The sequence below is a fragment of the Centruroides vittatus genome, unplaced genomic scaffold (assembly GCF_030686945.1).
Source record: "Centruroides vittatus isolate TY-2023 unplaced genomic scaffold, ASM3068694v2 scaffold_1172, whole genome shotgun sequence".
Classification (NCBI taxonomy): Eukaryota; Metazoa; Arthropoda; class Arachnida; order Scorpiones; family Buthidae; genus Centruroides; species Centruroides vittatus.
The window spans coordinates 1,151,551-1,177,359 of NW_027122672.1; the positions used below are offsets into that span (position 1 = coordinate 1,151,551).

A 25,809-nucleotide genomic window follows, 5' to 3' on the forward strand; every position below is an offset into this window, starting at 1 on the left:
TGTTTTGTTTGTTGGATAAAATTGAATAATCTCAAAGGCATTTGGAAACATCAAATTAAAGCTTGATTGAAACAAAATATATTATTTAATCTTCGTATTGTGTAAACCTTAAACTGTTTTATCTTTTATTGTAAACAGTAATTAAATTAAAAAAATAACTTTTTTTAGATAACCAAATTTTTTCAGGCCAGTTTCAGATTATTTAAGTTTTCTAAATTGTTAATCAACTAGCATTTTATCAAATTTAACTTTTATTATTTAAACACACAACAAATTAAACTGAAAATGATAATATTTCCAACAGTATTTGAATGATTATATATTTGCATGAATCTTAGTACACTTTATATTAACATTTTTGATAATAAAGCTAAATTTGTTTTATTTAGAGAGTTAAATATATTAAGTTGCACACTTACATTTTATATCAGTTTTTTATAATAAATTGAGATAAAAGTAAAATTATGTAATTTCAAAATGAATAAGATTTCAATTAAGATTTTGGATTTGCTATTATATACAGTGCGAGTTTTCGTCTGAATAGAATTATGGGGCAGGATGGCCAAGCAATCAAGCTAGCAGCCTGTCGCTCTGAGAGACCTGGGATCGAATCCGGACGGGTCAAAAAATCCCCAGGAATTTTTCGAGAATGGTTTGACCGGATATGTCGATCCCCATTCCTCATCACCCGGCTGCTTTATTGTGGGCCAGGCCAAACCCATAACGGGCTTGGCCAGGCCCACCAGGCCCATAAAAGAGGCCCTCTTAGTGCCCACAAGGTGAAAAAGTTTTTAAAAAAATAGAATTATCTAATTATCAAATACAGAATCAATATATATATATTTTTTATTCAGAAAAAAATATTATTTTGCATTAAGAACATTATAATTCAAGCTAGGATATTTCAGAAAAAAACGTGAAAAACAACAATTAGAAGATATGAAAACTGAAATATTTTCAGTGCATAATTTTTAAAAATTGACTTAGATTAACTAATTAATAAAACTTTTTTCAATTAAATTTAATATTATTAATAATTAGTATTGGTTAATATTTCAATAATTTTAAATATATTATATTTGCAGGGATTTGGCAGCAAGAAATTGTTATTTTACATCTGATTTTGTAATAAAACTTGGAGATTATGGCACTTCTGTACAAATACATAAGGTAGTGTGTTATAAATTTCAGAATATTAATATAAAAATTATAAGTTATTAATAATATCTTGGTTATAACATTGCTTATTTTCAATATTATTGTAGTTGTATTTAATATTTCCATCACAAGCAATTATTTATTGTGACATCATCACAATGCTGGGCTGCAATTTTTAATTATATTATTTTAAATTTATTTAATTTAAAATATATGCTCTTTCCATTTTAGTAAAACCTTACCCTTGTACTGTACTGTACATCATATTTTTGCTGATAACAGTAGTCATGCAGTCATCTATCTAACTCTGTTCGGAGGAAAATTTTTGAATTAAAATATATACTGATCTATACTGGAAGTTTGTATATAGTTAATCTGGGCCTCTTGCCCCTAATCTTTCTATATCTGGTCTTGGATTTCATCTATCTAACACCATTCTCAAGATCAAGGAAAGACAGACTGACAGATGACAATGGGAATTTATGTCTACAATTTTTTCAAATTACAGCTCAATTAAACAAAAAAGCATTGAATTTTAAAGAAAAATTAAATATTGTATAATATAAAATGGAGCAAAATTTAATTGTACAAGGGATTAGAGATTAAGAGTAATAAAAACAATTATCAGTATTTATAATATGCAATTTAATAATAATAATAATAATAATAATATGCTGTTTATCTGCAGTTTGTTTATGTGTTTGGTGAGAACCTGACAGGTTGCCAGATAAGTTTTATAAAAAGTAAAACAGAATTTCTCAAAATATAGTCCAAATTGTTTTTAAAGTGGCCAAAAAAGCAGCAACTCATCCAAATCTAGATTAGGGCCCTACAGATATCTCAATCTGCTACTTGTAGCCCAATCTTGCAATCCCAAAAAAACCAGCTGTGTTTTATGAGATAAGAGAAAAAAGGTAGTCTATGTCTAATGTGACACCCGAAAATGTATTACTGTACTTCAACACATTTTCAGGTAACATACTTATGAATTAGTGACCAGATTAGAGTTGTTCTTCGTTTATTGTTTCCTTATAGTGTAAAGGCACTTTGATCTAAATGAGAAAGTTAACATACACATATCACAGTTTTCACTTTGAATTTTGAACTAACTGAATTCTTTAACTTGTAAATCCCTGTGTCCCCGGCTAGGACAAGTAGTATGGTTACAAATTAACAGGATTTCAAACTCTCCAAGTTTGAAATAACAAGGATTTCCTGTAGTGTATCTGATAAATTAATATGGTGTCTTCCAAAAAGAATGCTACTGTTTTAAATTACTGTAATTATATCAATTATAATCTGAGAAGTATGCATTATACACCAATTGAGTTTCATCTACCATGTACATTCAAACATCTGTCATCTGCTTTTTAGAGGTAGCAGACTAGATGTTTGTGTGCAGATAGTAGATGACATTTACTCTATTGATTCATGTACATCGCATACATCTTAGGTAATAATTAACATTATTACAGTAATTTAAAATGATATTATTTTTTGGAAGATCCTGTATATTATACAGTAATTTTTTTGTAACCAAATTATTGAATAGTATTGATTAATTTATGTTGTTTTATAATAACTTTTTTTCTAACAGGATGAATATTACTGCCGTGGAAGCATTGCTTTACCTCTAAGATGGTGTGATCCCGATTCTCTTATATGTACTGCGAGTATCATAGAAACAAAAGAAATTAATAAAACTGCCAATATTTGGTAAGCAATTTAATTTTGATTTGTTTTATCTTTTTACTTTATTTATGAATTATTATAAACATAAAAAATATTACATAGTTGATGTATGATTTGTTCCCACTTTTCCAATAAATAAAATTTTCAAACCCTGTGTTAATTTTAAATATATTTAACTCTTTGAAGGTTAAAAAATTGTAACATAAGTTGAAGGAAGCTTTGAAAAACAAAGTGAATTGAATAAAATCTAATTAATTCTTACAAAGTACTCTTATTATATACACAAATAGTACATAATTATCACTTTTTTTTTTGTTTGTTTAAATGCTGAAATATTTGAGAATTGCATAATATTTTGACTTGTTTGATTGAGTGCGATGACATTTTGTACACAGTTCTTCAAACTTTAAGTTCTGAAAATTAAGAATTTGAACTTGAAACAGTTTAAAGCTAGCAAATTTCTTAATAAAATAAATAAATATATATGAGATGTACTGTACAGTTTCAAAACAGCCAACTCTACTTTTTCTATGTCTGAAACAAGGACTGTGAATGTGGCTGATTTTGAAACTGACCTCCAATTTTTATCTCCCGTTTTGTTTGTGGTTAGTTTAGAAATTTATAACAATCGTCATTGAAAAGAGAAGAAAGATACATAAAATTAAGTGCTTAGCTAATTTTTTCTAAAAGGTGGGCTTAACCAATTTTGAAATTACACCTCATGCATATATTATATTTCTTGTTTAAACATTTTTATCAAGGGAGAATACCAAAAGTAATTGCTTGAATACAAAAGAAATTTAAACAAATTTATACAATAAAAATCAATTGTTTAGAATTTTTATTTATTTCTTTCTTTAGGACATTTGGTGTTTTTCTATGGGAATTGTTTGAATTTGGAAAATTGCCATATTTTACATTAACAGATGAAGAGGTTTTGCAAAAAGTTATATTAGAGCATAACTGTTTATTAGAATCACCTAACAGATCATTTGTTCATAAAGAAAGAATGTAAGTATCATTTATTATAGATTATTTGTTTTTATTATTGTCGGTCTTGGGTTCAGCTTCAGTTTAGAGGGTTGTTAGAGATGACCTTATAGTTCTTACTACTATAAAATTTATTCCTTCTTTGCCTGACAGCTGTCTTTACATACAAGATTCACTCTTCAACTTTGTGAATACTTCCACTTATTACTCAACAACAGTCATTGAAAATTATTTTTATAATTTAATTAGTATAAATTAACAATTTAGGCTAATTAAGTCATAACTGTTGCTTTTAAAAGAAGTCTATTTGAATGGTTTCTTTTGAGCATTACACCTTTTCTTAATTAAGAGGATTTTTTAAATTCCTGCTTTGATTTTGATTCATGATTGATTTTTAAGTATGCCCTCTAAATTTAAACATTTTTATATAAAATTATTAGAATCAAGATATATCTAATAAATGAGAAATTTTGTAAGTTTGTTTATTTCTGATATCATTCTATCTATACAAGGCCTTTGTAGAAATGTTCGTGTTTGGATTGGCGGTGTTGTCGAATTTCATCTCTTTTCTCAACATTTTTGGAAAATATATGTTTCTTTCTTATTTACTTATTTTTTCTATAAACCAGTGGTTTCCAAAGTGGGTGCTACCGCTCCCTAGAGGGTGGTGAGTAAATCTAGGGGGACAAAAAGAAGCAAGAGTGTGGCAGGGGCACTGGATGCAGGGTCCTGACCAAACAGTGATAATAGGTGAGGCTTTGGGTCACTGACTACATTTTTTTTTCTTCCAATAAAACGGGTAAGAAGAAACGTTGCATTTAATGGTTTTCATATGTTGAGAACAATTTACGGTAAAGACACAAAGTATGCGGTTCATAGAAAAATTTTTCAAAGAACATTTCTAAGCTTTTCTCACACAAAAGAAAATGTGTTGGATGTGTTGGGTATAAGTTTATGAAACCAAGGGGACAATGGCTCGAAAAAGTTTGGGATCACTGCCATAAACTCTTCTTATCATATTTTATAAAAAAATTGACAAAAGCCCATAAATTTCTTTTAAATGACCATAAAAGTTTATTTTAGCAAATAACTCATTTTAGTTTCTGACTTAAAATCTAATGATGCATAAATATTTTGAAACTGTTTACTTAAGAAATAATACTAATAAGATTTTTTTTATTTTCTTTTGATATTTCTTTGAAATATAATGATTGTCTGTTGAAATACATAATTTTCAATTATTTTGTTGCCAGTTGCTCTACCAAGAATTACTTTCTTTGTTGTTTGTGAGAAATTTTTTAACTAAGGTGAATATTTCTGTAAAATACAATGAAATGAATCTATACAAAAATATGTAAATAAAATGAAATTTAGTTTAAGAAAGGGTCGAAAGAAAAATGACAAAATTCTTAACACTGCAACGGAAGTAATTATTTGATGTGTACGTCAATAGTTGCTGACTGCCACATGCACTGTATCAACATTTAATGCAATTGTGTAGTTCTTGAACCTGTTTGATGATTTCTTAAATTAACCAGCATATCTGGGTACATAATATAATATAACCAGCTTAGTATAATATAAAAACAAATTGTCAAGAATGATGACATAAATGTATAATTGCGATATTCTTTAATAATTAACACAGTTAGCTTACTGTATTTACAAAGATAAAATTAGGAATTACATATTTTTCCTGGAAATTTATTATTTTCATTCATGTATTTTGTATTTAAATTTTAATTGTTTATTAGATACAACATTCATTCTCAAATATTTACCATAGATTATATATATATATATATATACACATTAGCTTTTAAGAGTATATGGCTAGCCAAACAAATTGGTATAATGTTTTTATAAAATATATATGTGTGTATATGTAAATCTGTTGGCCATTACTTTATTTAACATTAGGTAACTTATTCACAATAGGTATCAGTATTCTGAAATTTTTAATAGAAGAGTAATTTTAAAATTATTGATAGTATTATTATGAAAGAAAAATTAATGAGTAGTAACAGTAAATTAACACTGTTTGTTTTTCTATTTAAATTACAAAGCTAACAGTTTTAAACCAAAGAGAAATTTTTATGAACATTATTGGTTGTTCGTCTCTATAATGAAATAAGAAATTTCTTTGTACAAATTTGTTTTGTTGTAGAAAAATATCAACAGTGCTTGTCAGTATTATTGATATCTTATATATATTTGCATTTATAAAATAAATGAGAAATTTTTTTATACTCTATGTAATACAAATGTATTTTTGTTTTTAATACAGCTATCAGATCATGCAAATGTGTTGGAGACAAGTATCGACAAGACCTACAATTCATGAAATTTGTGTTCTTCTTAACTATTTATACGATAATAAAAATAAAATACCAAATTCGGCTGTGTTTGAAGATAGATGGACTGCTCTTCAGCCCCAGATTACAGAACATAATCTTATCGTTCCGTCAACTAATCAAGTTATCTTGAAATTTGAAAATGATTTCATTCCAAATTTACAGAATGAAATAGATTGTAATTCCGACAGAGATTCTTTAACGTACAATTCTATTATAAGTGATGGTGAAAAAGAAATAACTAAAGTTCCTTCGAAACACCAAAATTTACAAAGTAGTATTGATATATTTTGTGAAATTGATGCAACAGAAAGTGTTTCTAATGACAATTCTGATGTTAATTTTAACAAATGTTTGTATAGTGAACAGAATACAACCGATTTGCCTGAATTGAAAGTTGTAAACGTTCCGTTTGTTTCAGATTATTCCGAGAATTTACAAAAAGGACAACAATTTGAAATGACCGAATGTAAAGTAACACACAATACATTTCAGTCATCCCCATTTGACGAAGTAAAAATTGAAAAATGCAATCGCGACGATCGAGAATTTTGTAATAGCAAATCTATACTAAAAGCAAATCATAATCATAATTTAGTTAATAGCGAATCACCCAAGAAATCTGAAAACAAGGATTCTTGTTTCATTACCATTGAAAAAAATGATATTTTTACAGTAGAAATAGATAAAAATTTAAGAAATGACGATACTTACAATAAAAATGAAACTCAGTTATCTACTTTTGATGACTTAAAAGTGAAATTTGATAATGTTTCATTAAAATCCAATTTGAATAAAATAGAAAACAACGTTTGTGATTATTCAGAAAATACTGTGATAGAAGATTTTGATTGTGATGTACAGGAAGAAACAAATCAAAAATGTAATTGTGAAAACACTGATACTGTTGATATTTGTGATAAAAAACAAGATATTAAAGTAGATTTTGATAATGAACAAGATAATTGCAAAGATAAATTACAGCATGATGTTACACTCGAAGAGAAAGATGATTTAATTTGCAAAAAAGTTATCAAAGAGGAAGATGATGATAATAATTCAGTTATATCAAATGATGAGACAGCTAGAAAATTAGTGGAAGAGTCGTCAATATTTAAAAATGATGAAACGAGTCTTTCAAAAAAAGAAGCAGCTTTAATAATTGAAAATAAAATAGTGGAAGATATTGACAAAGCTACAGAAGATGCAATTTTGAATAATCATACTTGTATTAATGTTTTAGAAGAATTATCGAATAATTCAGATTGTGTTTTATACGAAAATTCACCATTTGACATTAGTTCCGATATTAATGATCATAATTTAAATGATTCCGAAAATTTTAATACCGAACATATATTTAACGAAGAAGAAGAAAATGATCCTTGTTTAGATTCTAGAGAAATAGATTTTGATATATCGACCAAGCAGAAAATATTCAAAAATGAACTTGGTGAAGACGAAGCTGATCAGAAACGTGAGGATGTTAAACAGTTGAATAATAGTAGAGAAAATTCAAGCAATAATTCTCCTGAAATTTGTAATGCAAATGATATAGATGAAAGCATTATATTAAAGAATAATATTGAGTTATGTTCTAATTTGTTTATAAATACTAGCTCATCTGTAGATCTTAAGTCATTCTCGACAGAAACAGCTAAATTAAAAATGGAAACAATACCCGAGAGAGTAGAGAGCAGTAAAGAAGAAAGCTCGTGTGATATGTCACCATCATCCGAACAGTTTATTGGTTCTATGGACAGTATTGAACAAGAAAATTCAGGTAAATGCGAAAGCTTTAAACAAAATGTGTTTGAACCCATTGTGGTTGTAAAACATTGTAGCGTAAGTTCTGAAGGTGATGAGTATAATTTAGATGATATATCTGAAGCATTAAATGAAATTAATGATGTTAATAATATTGAGATCTTCAATTCGGCAATACAACCCGAATTTTCAGATTTAAGAGATTGTAATAAGGATATAATAATAGAGAATTCAAATAGGCCGGGACCTTCTCAACCCTTGTCAGATCACATGTTTGCTACCTGCACAAATTACTGGAATAATAAAGTGCAATTAATAAATAATTCAGATATGAAATTACGTGAAGAAAATTCTAAATTGCATTGTCGTAAAGACGTCGTTACTCTCGAAGATTTAGATACTGGCGATAAAAAGAATGTTATTTCATGTTACGATTCTTTCCAGGATCCATTTGAAACTGATGAAGTTTTGAGTGTTGATACCGAAACAAACATTGCAGTTTTACTTGATTCATCTCAATCTGTTATCGGATTTGTCCCATCTAAAATTGCAGATATGTCAAGTAAACAGTGTATGATCGATATTCAAGATAATGAAATTTCATCACCTTCTGAAACACCAAATTTGCCTAAACTTGCAAATAGATTTTGCTATAATGGTTACAAGACTTCGGACATTTCAACCTCCAGTAGTTGTTCTGCTAGTTCAGATCTTTCAGTTGATTTAGATAGGCAGTCTGAAACTTCTAGTGAAAGCAACGTGGTGCCGGAGGCAAATTCTATGAACAATTCTCATTCCTATGCAGAAAGTATAGACGATGTACATTTTTCTCAAATAAGTTCTGAAAATACCTCAGATTTGCTAACAGTTAATGATGTTAACTTATCATTCGAAACATTAGAAAATTTACTAACAAAAGCAAATAATGCAAAAGAAGAATATAATAATAATAATAACAATTTAGAAGATAGTACAGCAGATTTTCAAACCAGCATTAAACAGACTAATTTAGAAATAAAAGATGCCCAAGAACTTAATAGTGCAGAAAATGAAAAAATAAGTCCTAGCAGGGATATATATACTCCAGATTTTGATAGTGATACCGATGATACTAGTAGTACTGGTACTTCTTGTACGTCCACTTCGGGATCATTCGAGTGTCTTTACAAATCTGAAAGAATGGCTGCTAAAACATCCCCTGAAATAGTAAATGATGATAGAGAAGATGGTAGCGAAACTCCTATTCAAATATTTTCGGGTACTTGGGATCGTAAAGCTACACCTACGAAAAGTTCAATGAAATCACCAGAGAGAAAGGTATTTCATGAATGTTATTTATAATTATTTTTTACTAACTGTATTATAAAATTATTAATATAGGGTCTTCCAAAAAGAATGCTACCCTTTTAAATTATTATAATTATGTTAATTATTTTCTGAAAACATTGTAACATACATTAAAACATTAAAAAATTGTCCAAGTTTTACATTTATTATCCATTATAATTTCTTAGTGTAAGCACCTCGTCACACAGCACACATACAACCGATACTGAAATTTCTCCTAAGCTCATTACAGTATGTCCATCATCACTCATCTCATAGCAGCCACAATTCAACAGCTCTGTCACATCACTCATAACTCATCCCCCATTTGTTCACTTTATCCAAAGCTATCGCCTTATCCTTCCTTTTGATTCTAACACTCCACTTTTGACTTTTATTGTTCTAAGATGTCCCATTAATCGGATTGAAATGTTAGCATTCTGCAAAAATTCCACTGTTAAAGGTACAATAATTCATCCAGTAAGTAATCACAGTGACTAGTTTATTATTGTTATCTGAATTAAAAAAAGTTGTTATAAATAATGTTTATATAGACACTATATCATCATTATTTATTAATTTATTAAATGAAGACAAAATTTAGTTGAAAGAAAAGTTTTGATTAAAAGCAGTGCCAGCTGTGGAAAAATAATGAAGTGAAACAAGCTTTACAATTGCATTTTACATGCCATTTTTCATCAAATTAAAAATAGGACCTTTACAGTTTTGTATTTTTTTTTATTTTACATGACAAAATATTCAAAGTAGTTAAAAGAGAAATTTACCAGTATTAGGAAAAAGCCATCCGAGGCCATTATCTTACCGCCTCCTACAGTCTTCTCATCCTGATTAACAGCTTTATATAAATTCACTGAATTGAATAATGAGATGACATATATTTAGTTTAATAAGTCATGTTCTTTATTTAATAAGTATTTTAATCTCTTTTGGTCCTTTAAAAATACAAAATTTTATATCATAATATATATAATAAAAGAACGTAACTAATATTATTATTATTATTATTATTCCAATACTTAACTTTTAAAAGCGCATCAACTAAATTAAAGCACATTGAACTTTAACATTTAGAAACAGTAATTGTAAACTAGAACTTATTTTTGTTTATTATTTCAGCTCCAAAGCACACTATTCAATTTATAAAAATGCAGTAAACAAATAGAAAAGTTTTTAAATAGCCTGAATACTTAAATTAAAATTAAAGTATTAAATATTTAGTATTTTATAACAATAAAATACGTATTTTTCAGTATTTTATCGAGTGATTTAAAGTAGTGATTCTCAGTCCTCGTTCTGCAAATTTGTCCCGAGCATTCCGTGAAAAAAGTTTTTGAAATATTTATCACAAATTTATTCCAATGTACTATAACATATTACTTTATTCGTAGACTATGTTCATTCACGTTTACTATTTTATTCAGTGCATTAAAGTTTATTGCTTCATTGTTTTGTGAGAACAGTAAGCACAAAATTTCTTATCGATTTTTAGATGTATTGATGCTAATGTCCACACAATAATAAAAAGTATATGAATGGTGTGAAAAAATATTTTTACTAGTAATGTAACGAATATTCGGTTACTATCCGGTATTCGGCCTATTCGGTCTATTTTTCGCTATTCGGCTGAATACTGAATACTTAAAAACAAGAGTAAGAAATTACAAAAACATAGTAAATGAATCATTTTGGTAACTTTTATTAATGCTGAACATTAAATTATAATTATTAAAGTTAATAAGAAATAGCATCTAACTCTAGTATTAAATTATTTCGTAATTAAATAATATTGTAGCCTTTATCTAGCCCGATATCTTATGGAATTGATGGCATGTAGGTTAGAATGTATCGGGCATTAATGTTGTTGTTTAGTTAATTATGTTATATTCGTATTTGCGTATATTTTTATATTTTTTACGATATTTTAAAATGATTTACGAAACGTTTTATTGAAACTTATCGTATTTAATGAAAGAATTATTTATCTATTTCTAGAAGATGAGTAACTAATATATAATTTATTTCATACATAAAGCAAAGAATGAGCATTTCTCATTATATACAAAAGATAACATTTGAAATCATGTTAAATTTTAAAAATATTGACAAAAACAATAGCAACAAAATCACAAAACTTCACAAATAGAAACCCCCAATAATATATTTGAATTGTTCCACAACTGGGGAGAAACTAGACCATATGTCCCCACTAAAGTATATCCTTAGGGTACTGTTCAGTATACAAATACGTAGTAAAAACAAAATTTTAGTGCTTAACTAAAAAGTTAAAAAGATCGATTGCAAATAAAATAACTTATAAGTTATAACTTACATTTAAATACCAACAACTGCCGAATCATATCGGGCTATTTACGGCTATTACATAAATTATAAACCAATTTGGGACTAGAGGTAGACGTTAGGCACCATCTCATATTAACTTTAATAATTATAATTTAATTAATTAATTTAAATAATTTAGACCTACTGGAAGAAAAAATCGTAGTGACAGCGGGCCAATAGAGAGCAGGGTGCGTGATAATGCGGTTTGCGCGCCAATTTTCGTACGTGCATTAATCAAGCCGAATAGTTTGGCCAGATATTCGGCCACGCTCCTAGCCAAATATTCTGTATTCGGCTGAGGCCGAATATACTATTCGTTACATCACTAATTTTTTACATTTGGAAATCGACAATACGAACAATGTTCAAGTCCTTTAAATCCTCTTTCACTTCGTTCAGGGACTTGAACGTTGTTTGTATTGTCTTGATTTTCAAACGTGAAAATAATCCTCAGCTCATGTATGATTATGTATATGAATGGTGTTCCACAGTCAAAGAAGGTTGAGAATTGCTGATTTAAATTATTGTTTTCGAGAATTCAGTCTGACATTCTGTAAGTTGAATTAACCTGACTTGATAATTTGATTACTTTCAGTATGAATGAGTGATGATGATGATTAAACATTAAAATATAGTTTTCACACACTTCTAGAAGCAGATATTTACTTATTTTGTATTAACTTAATTCCATTTAAAACTTTTGAGTTAGCTTTACATTTAATGATTTACATTTCTTATCCTCTTCTTTGCTTTTTATAATTTGCCTTTATTTAAATTTATTCATTTATTTTATAAATCTTATTTTATTAATAGTAATTTAAACTTAATAAAATGTTATTGACAGAATGGACAGATGAAGAAAAGTGTGTCTTTTCAAGAGGAAGATCCTCCTCTGTTCAGTTATCCACCGGAATCGGAAGGAAGCGATGACGATAGTAGAGGATACGATTATCCTGATGATTTTTTCTGGAATGTTGACTACACTATGTATGCAGGTACGTAAAAAAGTTTATCATAGAAAATTGATATATAAATGTTGAAATGGCATTTTATCAGAATTTTTTATATAAAAATTAACAATTTCTTTCAATTACGTATGATTATAACAAATATAAATGTTAACTATTGATATTGTTGAGTACTATTTTGTGGCTAATAAATTTATAAATAATGAGAAGAATTTGGAAATTTATATATGCCTGTCACCACTTATTGTGATAGTGATGATCAGTAAGGACCAGATGTGTTTAAAATCACAATATGTGTGTGTATGTATGCACATAAAAATGTCTGAAACATGCATTATGCATGTTAAAAGTGCCAATAATATACACTAAAATATTTTAAGTTGAAATTCCTACATACTTCAGTCTGCAAGAGAATCTTATTAACAGCTATTAAAGTACACTTTTCAGTTGGGAAGGGATAAATGCACAACAACAGGTGATACAAGAGATTTAAAAATTACGACATCACAAAACACATATTAGGATAGTGCTTCGTGTAGGTGGTGCACATTGAAGTCAATTATGAATCCAGGTGGTATGCCTAGGCATACCACTGCCCCATCCACCTATGCCACAGACCCCGACATATGGACAAATCTCAATAAAGCCAAATTGATCAAATGATCTCATCAAATTGAACACCTTTGGAACCTTGAGGCATTGAAAATTTACAAAGCTGACTTAGCTGGCAACTGCATTAACACAAATGATGCCATTAAGGTTTCCTATGCATGGAGGTACTGTTATGAAAAAACAGGTGACACTAGCAGTTAGCAACCTTTTTCTATGCCATTATTTATATCTTATTATTTATTGTTTATGGTATAGATATATTTCTGACGCCATTGTAACATATATGGTTAAAAGTTATCTACACGTGCTTAGCTTGTTTCATATATTCTAAAATAATTTTTGAACATGTTGTTCTATGCATTCCATGTTTGAATCTTACTGGTTAAAAACCTGAGGGAGTCTGGCGTACGGTTGAAAATGTTAGTTTTTCATTAAAGTGTTGTTGTTTCTGGACTCTAAGGTTCTCGAGTGTGAATATATTATCTAGTCAATCATTACTGAATTTATTTTGTTTATATCCAGTTGTTTACAAGATGTTTGGAAATGACTGGGTTAATATAGTTCCCTGATCTTGTAGTTGCATTGCTGATCTAAAGTAGTTGTATATTTTTGTTTATAGCCCTGTACAAATGATGAAAAATGAGTAAATGCTCTTATTAAATTATTAATTACAGATTTAGTCAAAGTTGATAGTAATGTTTTGTTCCAAACTGATATAATGAACTCTACTAGAGCTGCTTTCAGTGCAGCTAGAACTTTTCTGTGACCAATTTCTATTTTAAGCTTCACGTACCAATGTTTCAACATGCCGAGTCACACAAACCATCTATTTAGCAAGAAAGTTTGTCGCATAGATTACAATACAGAACTTTTCTGTCTGTTTTAAATATCTAGAATCCAAACTCCTGTACGTAACTTTCTTAGCAATTCAATATTTATTTTTTGTTTTACCAATATTGTTTGAACTGAACTCGATATAACCAAAATTTTTCTGCGCATGATTCATAAATGGAAATCTGACTACTTTACTTGAAAGAAATTATGTCCCTTATATTTAATTAAACAATACATTTGTACAATTTTTTGAAAGATTTCAATTTAACATTATTAAATTAATAAACTAAATATAATATTCACAATAACTTTAATCCCAGTTAATTCAAAGGATTTTGAGAATTTGAACGATGAGAGATATTCGTAGCAACAAGAAATGTGTTCGTCTGTTGGACTTTAAAAGAATGCAAGTTAGATGGTTAAAGTTTAAAACATACGAATCTTTCATGCTCATTTGTAATTGTATGTCAGCATGATATTTCTCATGTAAACTGTACATGTCCAAAAAAGATTCACTGCAAAAAATGGATTATTTGAAAAAAATAACACCTTGCAATCATGCAAGCAAGTTATAAAGTTTATAAGACACTTACAGTAATACCTTGGTTTTCGTTGACTTCGGTTATCATCGGTTTTGGTTATCGTCAATTTTTTCACGAAAAATTTCTCTCGGTTTTTGTCGATTGCCTCGGATTTCGTCGGTGTGCCCAAGTGACCTCGCTGCTAATTTTGCAAAATCAAAGGGCGACCCACGCATTTTCCGGCTCAGTGTGGTATTATTTCTCATTGTGTGAGCATTACCCCGCGATGGCTCACCATTGGCCAACGTTTCCATTCCCTGAACACTGGGAGTTCGGTTGTGGGTTCACACTTCGCCAGGACGGGCTGGTCATGTGAAATTTCCTGGGTTTTCTCCACACCTGTAATGCCTGAATAGGGGTCAGTTATCTTTAAATGGACTTTCCCGAAGGCATTATTCTCCGCAATACGACCATCATAAACGCATACAACTACTATTACATGACAATTACGTCACACTTTACCACGGGGCGATATAGACTAGAAGCTCATGTCCAACTAACTTCTACAAGACAAGACATTACCCCACGCATCTAGTCAAACAATTCCATTGCTTTCCTTTAGATTAGTTTTTTTATATTAATTTCTTATTGCTTTTAGTATTTAACACTATATTAATTCTCTATAAAATGTGTTTTTGGTATGTATTTTGGACTGTCTAGAACAATTCATTCTAATTGGATTTACATTGATTCATATGGAAATAATTGCCTCGATTTCCATCAGTTTCAGATTTCGTTGATTGTTTTCGGACGAATTATTGACGAAAACCAAGGTATCACTGTATTTAGCCCCAAAAATGGTCAAATCTGCAAAATCATAAAAGTCTTTATGCATTTCACTGCATAAATCATGTGTGTTAAAAATCATAAATTCATATTTTATATATGTTTATAATTTTATATGAATTATTATAAACTTTAATTTGATCCTCTTGGATCCCAAATCTTGTTTATATCAAGGTTTTGACATCATAGCAATTAAGGGAAAAAGTATGCACTTGCATACAAATCTGGCCCTTAATGTTTAGACAGTTTTAACTTAATAAATTTGGAAATGCCTAAAAAAAATCTTCAGAACAGAATTATTTTCCACAGTTTTTATCTTTAATTAGGTAATTTTAATACAGATATTTAAAAAAGTCACATTGATTAAAAAGCTCTGCAATGACAACAGACCTTCACTTGTAGGCTACTGCTGGCAGCCTACAAGTAAAGGTCTGTTGCAAGGAGAATGCTTCAGTAATTGCGTAACTTTTTTATTATCCTTTAAAATATTTGTATTAAAATATAATGTCATGAAGTTCTTTACAGGAATTTTAATATTTCTGTAATTTTACTATTAGGTAATTTGATTGCAATTTTAAAAAATTTTAGACTTATAAATTCCCACTGTTGTCCATCTGTTCGTCCTTCCTTAATCTCGAGAACGATGTTAGATAGATAAAAGTTGAAACCAGATATGGAAAGATTAGGAGCTGGAGACTCCTAATCTTTCAATGTCTGGACTTGACTGACTGGTAACTGAAATTCATATGATTTCACTTCAAAAATTTTCTCCACAATGGTGTTAAATAGATATTAGCGTAACTGTTGTTATCAAGAAAAGTATGATGTACTGTACGGGGACAAAACTACTAATCAGAGATCAAGAACATATATTTTAAATTAAATAAATTAAAAAATTGCAGTTTGTCATTGTGGCGATATCCAATAATTTTTGCTTGTTTTAATTTTATTTTAATACTTGGAACTTCACCCCTGTCTTCGAAAGTTCAATACTTGCCTTTTACATTGTTTTCTCTTTTTCCATGTTTCATTTTATAATAATTTTTTGTGTGAACAATATTAGTTATACAGTAGAGCATTGATTATCTGAAACAATTCGGGATGGGTGTTGTTTGGATAACTGATCGTTTACGAAAAGTATATTAAACACAAAACTGTACTGTATATAATTTGTATCACATGTCTTACAAATACATACCTTACATAATGTAGTACATTAAACTAGGCTTACAGTTTAGGTTGGCAGGGAGAAGGAGAGTGTTGCAACGACATAGCACTAGTGGAAATTTTAATTTGCTGACTGGAATGCTTTCAGTTAACCGATGTTTCAGTTGATTGGTATTTGGATAATCGACAATCTACTGTATATAGTATATACATATCTAGATTAAATAGCTGTAGATAACAAAAATTTAGTAAAAAATAATCCATGGTAAGATGAGGCAAAATAACATGTTATTTAAAATAATACAGGCAAATTAATAGTTATAAATTTTTTTAAGAATAAAAATTAAATTAAACAACTGCATAGACATTGTGGAATAATAACAAGTATCTCAATATTATGCTTGTTAAGTGAACAAAATTTGACAATTACTGACAGTTCTTAGTATTGTTATCATAACTATTCTATACAGTGAAAACTGCTTAGGCAACCACCTGCATTTGACTGGCACCTGCCAAATAGCATTAAGCAAATTTTTCACAAATATATTCTGTTTATATTAATTATTTTTAAATAATTTGATTTTTTCTAAAACATCATAATTCCGAGATGTTTTAATATCTTTTATATAATATTTTGATTAAAAGAATGAATAAATCCGGCAAGTAATGATTTTACTGTGTATTTCATTATAGACTGGGATTTTCAAACATCATTAGATGCCGAAGAAATTCCTGAGGATATTATAGAAGTTGACGATCCAGAACAGGATGACGAATATCTTTCGTTTCGTTATAAAGCTCTTCCATTATGTCCGTTTCAAGTATATTCATTCACTGATATAACTGATGATGAATGTAGTGAATCAGCAAGTCTAAAAACTATCCCTAGTAATGAATTCGGTATGATGTTTATTTATAATCTTAAAATACACTAAGAATTTAATATTTATTTTACTGTATTTGTATGTATAAACAAATAACCGTAGCTCAATTTCTAATAATCAAACCCTTATGACTCAACTTAATTCTACCTGAAAATAATTATTTATCAATTAATTAAATTATGGAATTTTATTTAAAGGCAAGCAATAAAGTCTGCATTTTACACTTAAGATGGCAACTTAACTGCCTCTTTTTACACCAAATTCCATAATTTGATTAATTGTAATTAGTTTAGTTCTAGCTTGAAAATGATCCAGATTCTAGACATAAACAGGCATTTTAAATAGTTCTAACAGATTAAAGAAATTCAATTTATAAATTATCATTCATGTTAGAATGATCATTTGGTTTTAATATACCAAGATAGATTACTGGATTAAATCGGGCTACGTTACTACTGCTAATAATTATTAAATGGTGAGTAATTTGGCACTGGAGGTAGGCATTGGGTATACCTCTAGTGTACTTTAATCCAGCAATCATTTGGCTTTAATATAATTATCATTGGACTTCAAGATGATTATGTATGGATCTATCTAAGTAGATAATAATTACATAGAAAAGTTAAAAGTTTGTTATATTAATAAATTATTATGTTTAAAACATTTCATAGTTTTAAATATAATTGGAAATGTGGTATTATGTTTTAAATATGATACCACATTTCCTCAAGATGTATCATGAGTTTGAAAATGAATTTGAAGATTTTTCTTGGAGCAAAAAACTTTTAAATAATCAATTTTATTAAATTTTGTTAAATAACAACAAGTTCGAAAAACAGTACAAATATAATGAAACGGACAGTGTTTGGCATCTTTATTTCCACGTTCTTCTACACATAGAATACTTACTTATTTTCGTGTTGTACTACATTGTTTCAAATATGTTTTAAACATTAAAAAAGAGTTTAAATTAAGTGCTCATTACAGGCAAAGTAATGAGTATTTAATTTGAATTTCTTTAAATGGTATAATTGAAAATGTCTATTGTTTCGTAATGCATTATATAGTTACTTGGGATGATTATTGACTTAGATGATGAATGTAAGGCACACTTTATTTCAAACTATTTAAAATCAGTCAAAAGAAACATCTCTTAGAATTGAGGAAATGCAGTATTTGTGTAAAACGGGAATAGAAATACACTAGACCCCTGATTTAATGGACAAAAATTTATAACTTTTTTTATATTAATGGATAGAACACACTAAAAGATAGGTTAGTGGGTATAAATTACTTAATGTACTTTTATAATTGAAAGGATGTTTAGATGACACATACAAGTTTGTAACTAGAAACACTTTATTTTTGTTCTTTCAGCTTCAGATGAGTGAGTCACTCACTCATCTGAAGCTGAAAGAAAGTTATATAGTAAACAAGTTAATTTCTGCTTGTTAGTGGGATGTTAATTGCTAACACTTGTACTTGGATACAATGTGTATAAGATTTTATTTTGATTTGTACAATATAACAGGGGTGACCAAACCTTGTCACATTAAGAGCCATATGCTGCTTATTGGAAAGATATGAAAAGTATATCCTCTATCAGACAGCTGAATCCTCTGTTTATAGTATTTTAACTGTATATAATGTAATTATCACAACTATATATAATGTAATTTGTTTATCTATGCATCATAAAGTACCAGTAATCATTTAACTCCTTTGATTTCATGAATACGACCTAAGCTTTTATTTCCCTGTACAAGTTGTGAGTTTCACTTATGATTTCTGTGTATATTACACTAGGGAATAAAAAACTTACAAAAATATTATATACATGTAAGTAGTACATTCCAAGTCTATAAAAAGAAATTGTATATTTATGTGGGAGCCGCATGCGACTCACAAGCCACAGTTTGGCCACCCCTGCAATATAACATTTCAATATAGCCTGCATATTGTACGGTCTTTATTAATGTTTTTTAAAAACATTTGTCTTGGCAATAGCAGACACCCTTTTACCCAATTAATCCATTGAAATGAAGCTTACTATATTAAATTTGTAATGCAGAGTAAAAATAAATAATTATTAAGGACAAGACTTCATTAAACGTTCAGAAACAATTTATTCATTGGAATATTTTTTTTTTATGTATTTCTAAGTTTATTCATAAAAATTTTTAAATTTAAATTGATATACAGCTATTAGAAGTTTTAAAATTTAATAATAATTAAAATATTATTAGAAAATTTACTTTTAAATTTTCATTAATTGGTTTTTTCTATGAAGACATAAAATTATTAATCTCTTGTATTTTAAAGAACAAAGAAAAATCTTTTATTTTTGTGTAAATTTCTTAATTTTTAACTATAACAAGGTCAAGTTAATTATCTATTTTTGAAACATTTCCAGTTTATTGAATTTTCAGTGAGCTTATAATTAGTTAGACGAACATGTTTTTGTTCTTCATTTGATTAATCATGTGTATGCATTCTTCCCTAATTAATTATCTTTATATTTCTTATTATCATTTGAATGATTTATTTCATTTTTAAATTAAATATATAAATATAAATTTTGTTTCTATAACATTTCTTACAAAAAAAAATTTTGGCACATTAAATGCATACTTTATTTTAAAAATCGTTAGAAAAGAATATGTACAGTTGTCGTTAGAATTAATATTGTATTTTTAAATTGTAAAACATATATTTAATACAACTTAAATATTTTTATTTAGCTGTAATTGCAGTAAGGTCTCCTATTTTTTTAAATACAAAGAAACGTTTATACAAAAATAAAGTTCATATCACTTTAAAGCTTGAACATTTATCTATTTTTCTACATAATCACCATTTCAATCAATGCATTTTTGTAGGCACCTTAGCAGTTTTTTATGCCCATGTCATACATGCTTGCCGCCACATCGCAGGTCCCATCTTGTGCACACCTTCTGATATTGCAATATTTTCATTAAAATCCTATGAATTGTGCTTGGGGAAAGCCCAATAACTAAAATGCAGAGATCATCCAGAGTGATTCGCTGATCTTCACACATGGTTTGCTCAACCTTTGCGACTGTCTCTTTGGAAATTGACGGTCTCCCGCTTCTTTCTTCTTCGTGAATTTCGGTACGATCGGCTGCAAACTCCCTATACCACTTGAAGATGTTTTTGACATCTATGCACGACTCGCCACACACTTCCATCAATTGGCAATGAATTTCAGTCAGTTTAACACGACGTGGCGGCAAACTGGTACGACGTGGGCATACAAAAATGCATCGATCGAAATGGTGATTATGTAGAAAAATAGATAAATGTTCAAGCTTTAAAGTGATATGAACTTTATTTTTGTATAAACGTTTCTTTGTATTTAAAAAATTAAGAGACCTTACTTTTGGGATTACCCTCATATTTTTTAATGAATATCACTGATAGATTATAATGTGTTAAAGTAATTAAATACAATAAGTCTTGGAGTTACATGGATTTATAGATGCATTATATATACAATACAGGGTCTTTCAAAATGAATGTTACCAATTTAATGTGTGTTAATTTAAAATAGATTGATTAATTTGTGTTAATTAATATTGTCTGAGAAGTATGTGACATACCCCATCGATAGAGTAACACTCCAAGTTTTGCCTCATGTCTGCATTTAATTATTTTGTTGTCTACTACCTACAGGAAACGCCATAAATGAAAATGACAACTTTGCAATAGATAAAGCATTTTGCGTTCTGTTATATGCAAAGTCAGAATCACTTGTTGTGTGATGCTGTCATTGTGTATAACAGGAATGAATAATCCACAGGAGGTATAGAATTGTGACTAATTTGGGAGGAATGATGACAGATATGCCATAGCAAGTATATGAAGAATTTAAGTATTGATCAGATGTGTGTCATGTGACACAAGGTGCACATGTCGAGAAATTGTAATAGGCAAATGTGAAACTTGGACAGTATTTTAATGTGCACATACATTACAATGTTCTCAGATAATAATTAGCATAATTACAATAATTTATAATGGTAGCATTTTATTAAGACTTCGTACTTACAATTAATAATGCCATCTATTAAGTGCCACTTTCATCATACATAATAAATGATAAAATTTTTATTTTTTCAAAGTTTTTTTCATAAGCATGAACTGTTTAGCTTTAATTAGCTTTTGAAATGAATATATTTGTTAAAAGTATTGTATATTGACTTGTGTCAAGCCTTGAATGAATTAACTGTGTAAGTTGAAGACTTATTGTTAAAGAATTTTTGAAATGTTAGCTTCAAGACAGTTAAAACTATCGTCATTAAATACTTTTCTTGGCGAGTAGCAGGATGTTGAGGAAGCATCATGCTGTTCCCAAATGACAATTTACTTTAAAATTAATAAAATAGATTTAATACATTTATGTTTTAAGTAAGGAAAATGTTTTTATAAATAGAAAATTTTATGATTTTTATTATTTTTTTTGTAATCTTTAACATTAAAACTTCAGTATTTACAGAAATTTTAACATTTAAAACTTAAATTTACCTTCATTTAAGAAATGTTTAATAAAACTGGTTTGTTAAGTCTATTTTTAAAATATTTTTATCATTTATAATAAATTAATTATTCTTCTTGTATGGTCTATAATTTCATAGAATTTTGTTAAACAAATATATATTATTTAGTTTAAAAATTTTATTTAAAATAAATTATTTAAAATTTCAGGAACAACAAAAAATAATTTGATTAAAAATAATCTCGAAACGAAAGTGATCGAAGATCCTTGCTCATCTCCCGTAGGCAGCGTTCCTGACGAAGTGTGCGAAGAAGTATTAGAGACGTTTCCGCACTTTACCGACTTATCTGATATAATTTCGACGGCATCGGACGACGATAAAAACATGAACGCGTGCTCCTTTGAAATTTTAGAAGTCGAAGACAATGCATTAGAAATAACAAACTCGAAATTTACTGAAGAATCAGGATTAGAGTATGATAAGCCCAGTTTGTGTTTAGTTATCGAAGATGGTACAAATAAGAATAAAAATAATTCAAGTTCAAAATATGCAGTATCTTCGGTAGATGATTTATCCGAAAATCAAGTTCGGCAAAACACAATTGCAACAGATATAACTTATAATATGGATGCAAATAATGAAATTAATGACACAAATGAATTTGAAAAAATTCAGGCAAATTCTTTTACAGAAGCCAACGGTTTATCAGCAATAAATGAAGCCGTCAATGTATCAAGTAATTATAATAAAGTTGCAAAAAGTATCGAAGATGATTTCGAAATCGACAAATTAGAATTTGCCATTAATCCCGCAAATAATTATTTAAAGAAAAATAATGTAACAAATACTTATGAAAAAGAGAATGAAGACGTGCCATTTTCGAATGTGTATCTAATGAACGAAGCTGCAAACGATCATAATTTAATTTTTGAACATAACAATAATGGAGAAATTGAGGACGATAGCATAAAAATAGAATTTATTAAAAATAGTCAAATTAATGGTGATAAGATTGAAAATAACAATCTGTTATTAGATGCTGCAAATGGCAATCAAAACGAATCTGATAATTTAACCAAAGAAACAAATGTCGAAGCATTTCCGACATTATACGAGGATAAATACAAATGTACAGATTTTGTACCGGAGACAGAATATAAATTTGATTCATTATCAAATAATAATGCAGATATTTTTTCAACACAGTATTTGGAATCTAATAAAATGTGCTGCAATTCTGAAAATAAAATTCTGTTAAAATCATCCAATAATGACAGTAATAATTTTACTCATTCAGAGAATGCTGAAAATTTGGATTTTATGCAATTCGATCACAATTGTATCCATAAACATAATTCAGTTGGTTGTTACGATTGTTATAAAACAGAAGAAGCGCAGTTGGATGCGGAATTTAAAGATTTTGCATTTTCTGTTTTTGGTGAAAACGAATTTCAGACTTCGCAGCAAAATATTACCGAAGCCTCGTCATCGTCGAAGTCTACCGAGGATATTTCCGAACAAGACTCTGCAATTTCGTCTAGTGGTGAATTCAGCCCCACGTACTCTCCGAGTTTAGTTCAAGACAATTTTAAAAGCAAAGATGCTTCTTGGGATTTTCACCAGACGTTTCTACAGTTTTCACATGCAGATAACGTGGCAAACGACAATATAAATGCGGAAAATATCGACAACGTTTTCGAAGAAAAAGTCATTACCGAATCCACGGCAGCTAAGTGTACGATACCAATACCGACAATCGTCATCAGTGATTCGGACAACGTGGATAATTTGCAAGATTGTAACGACAAATTTGAACGGAACGGCAACGTCGTGTTGGATAGAAATAGCACGTCGGAAGAATTCCGCAGTGAAAATAACAATGCAGCTATATGGAAAAACGTTTAAAGTACTTTGCTTTCAATAAATGACAATTTATCAGTTGAATAGAAAGTGAATTGTCACTTTAGCCAATTGCCATATTTTTTGAAAAACTCCTAGTCAAGTTATTGTTGAACCAGGTAGTTATAGATAAACATTTCAACCTCATTGAGCAAAGTTATAGCATTTTCTTGGAAGTTATACTATAACTTGTGATAAATATTCAATGATTATAAAATACTTTGTAAATTAGTGTGGAAAAAAAAAAGTAAAACTTAATAATTGTTCTTCATAAAGAAAAAAAAATTATATTGAATATTTAAATTAAGAAAATTTGAAGTGATTTTATCATTTTTGTAGAATAATTAACATGAAAACCCTATGTCGGAATTTTATCAAAATCTACACTTGAAACAACAAAAAAAGTTTGATGTTTGTCTCCAAAACTTGTTAATATTTGTGTGCCATTTTTAATCAGATAATATTATTGTTCTTTTCAAACTAAATTATTTGAAAATTGTATTATTTGATAGACTGAACTGGAATTCAAAAGAATGTAAAGAAACTCCCTTTTTTCAAATGCTAACATTAAATCTAATTGTTAAACTTTGGTTTTGGCCATTTGAGTTTCGTTTAAAAACTTGAATAATAGTCCAAATTATAGTGTAAAGTGCAATGAAAATATGCTGCTTGGAATTTAAAATATTCTGATAAAAGTCCGTCCAGTTTAATTCTGGGAAAATGAAGTCAAACGTTAGCAGCTATGTAACGCATATATATGCATCGCCGAACTGTATATATATGTAAGTATTCGATAGTTTCTTTTGTTTCTTTGAATGATTTTAAATTTCCCGACAGATGTCGACGACAGATGCTTGACGGACAGTTGAATTTATTTTTAATTGTATAAAAGTTTTATTTGGACAGCTATGTATTTAAGTTTGATTAATTTGTAACAATATATACTTAAGAATTATATTTATGTGTACATATATATATATATATATATATATATATATATATATATATATACATATACACACATGTTTAAATTATTTTGCCAAAAAGTATTTTGTTCCTTTATGAAATTATAGTTCTATTTTTTTACATAATTATATTTGTTTTTTAATTATATTAGAGACAATCTAAAGTTAAGGAAAAAAAATGCTTCAAATCTCAAAATTATTCAATAATAAATCATAACAGATCATTTTAAGATTGGGAAAATTTAATGTAACACTTATAGATCTTAACTTAAATCCTTCAATATTTGTGATGCTCATAATTATAGAATTTAATTTACTGAATATATACAGAAAAATATTGCACAAATATGTGTTCCTGTAGAATGAATATAAGTAAATAAAGTGCAAATTTCTGTTGTCTTTATTCAGTTATAATAAATGTGTTGGAATTATTCTATGATATGGTGCATCGTTACAAAAGCTTTTTTTAATCTAATATAATTTATTCTAATATTTATTTATTATATTTTATGAATATTTATATAATTACACGATAAATGAAAATGCAGGGAACTTTACCCTGTGTTATGAGTCAAACTGTCGGGATCAGATAATATTATATATTTACTTAAATATTTTCAGTCGTTAAACAGCTGTCTATGAATTCAACAAAGACATACGATTAGAATTTTAAATTTGTTATTGTACAATGAACAGTTGCCTGCAATAACCAAGTACAGTATTTGCCAACATATAAGATGTACTGTACCCCATTTTCCAAAGGCATTTTTTGAAGAAAAAGTTTTTAGTACATTTCTAATCTAAATAGAGTTTGTTACCCCAGTACCTCTTTGTAAACCATGTTTGTAGTACTGTCTTTTGGGGCTAAGACTTATTAAGCCTTAATCTTCTTTCTCTCCCCCTGCGGGGAATTTCCAAAAATCCCTTCTTAGTGTGCACTCTTATGGT

The 25,809-nt window shown here is 28.5% G+C and overlaps 1 protein-coding gene across 1 annotated transcript in view; it reads left to right on the top strand.

Moving 5' to 3' along the window:
- LOC136986766 (uncharacterized) overlaps nt 1-24,892 on the top strand; it is a 69,468-nt gene extending 44,576 nt beyond the window's left edge. Inside the window, exons 8-14 of the mRNA XM_067284365.1 lie at nt 1,086-1,170; nt 2,756-2,874; nt 3,712-3,861; nt 6,128-9,278; nt 12,493-12,643; nt 17,290-17,496; nt 22,206-24,892. Of these exons, the coding sequence (XP_067140466.1) occupies nt 1,086-1,170; nt 2,756-2,874; nt 3,712-3,861; nt 6,128-9,278; nt 12,493-12,643; nt 17,290-17,496; nt 22,206-23,902 (5,560 nt within the window). The 3' untranslated portion in view covers nt 23,903-24,892. The remainder of the gene's footprint in view (nt 1-1,085; nt 1,171-2,755; nt 2,875-3,711; nt 3,862-6,127; nt 9,279-12,492; nt 12,644-17,289; nt 17,497-22,205) is intronic.
- Nucleotides 24,893-25,809: the final 917 nt, after the last annotated feature.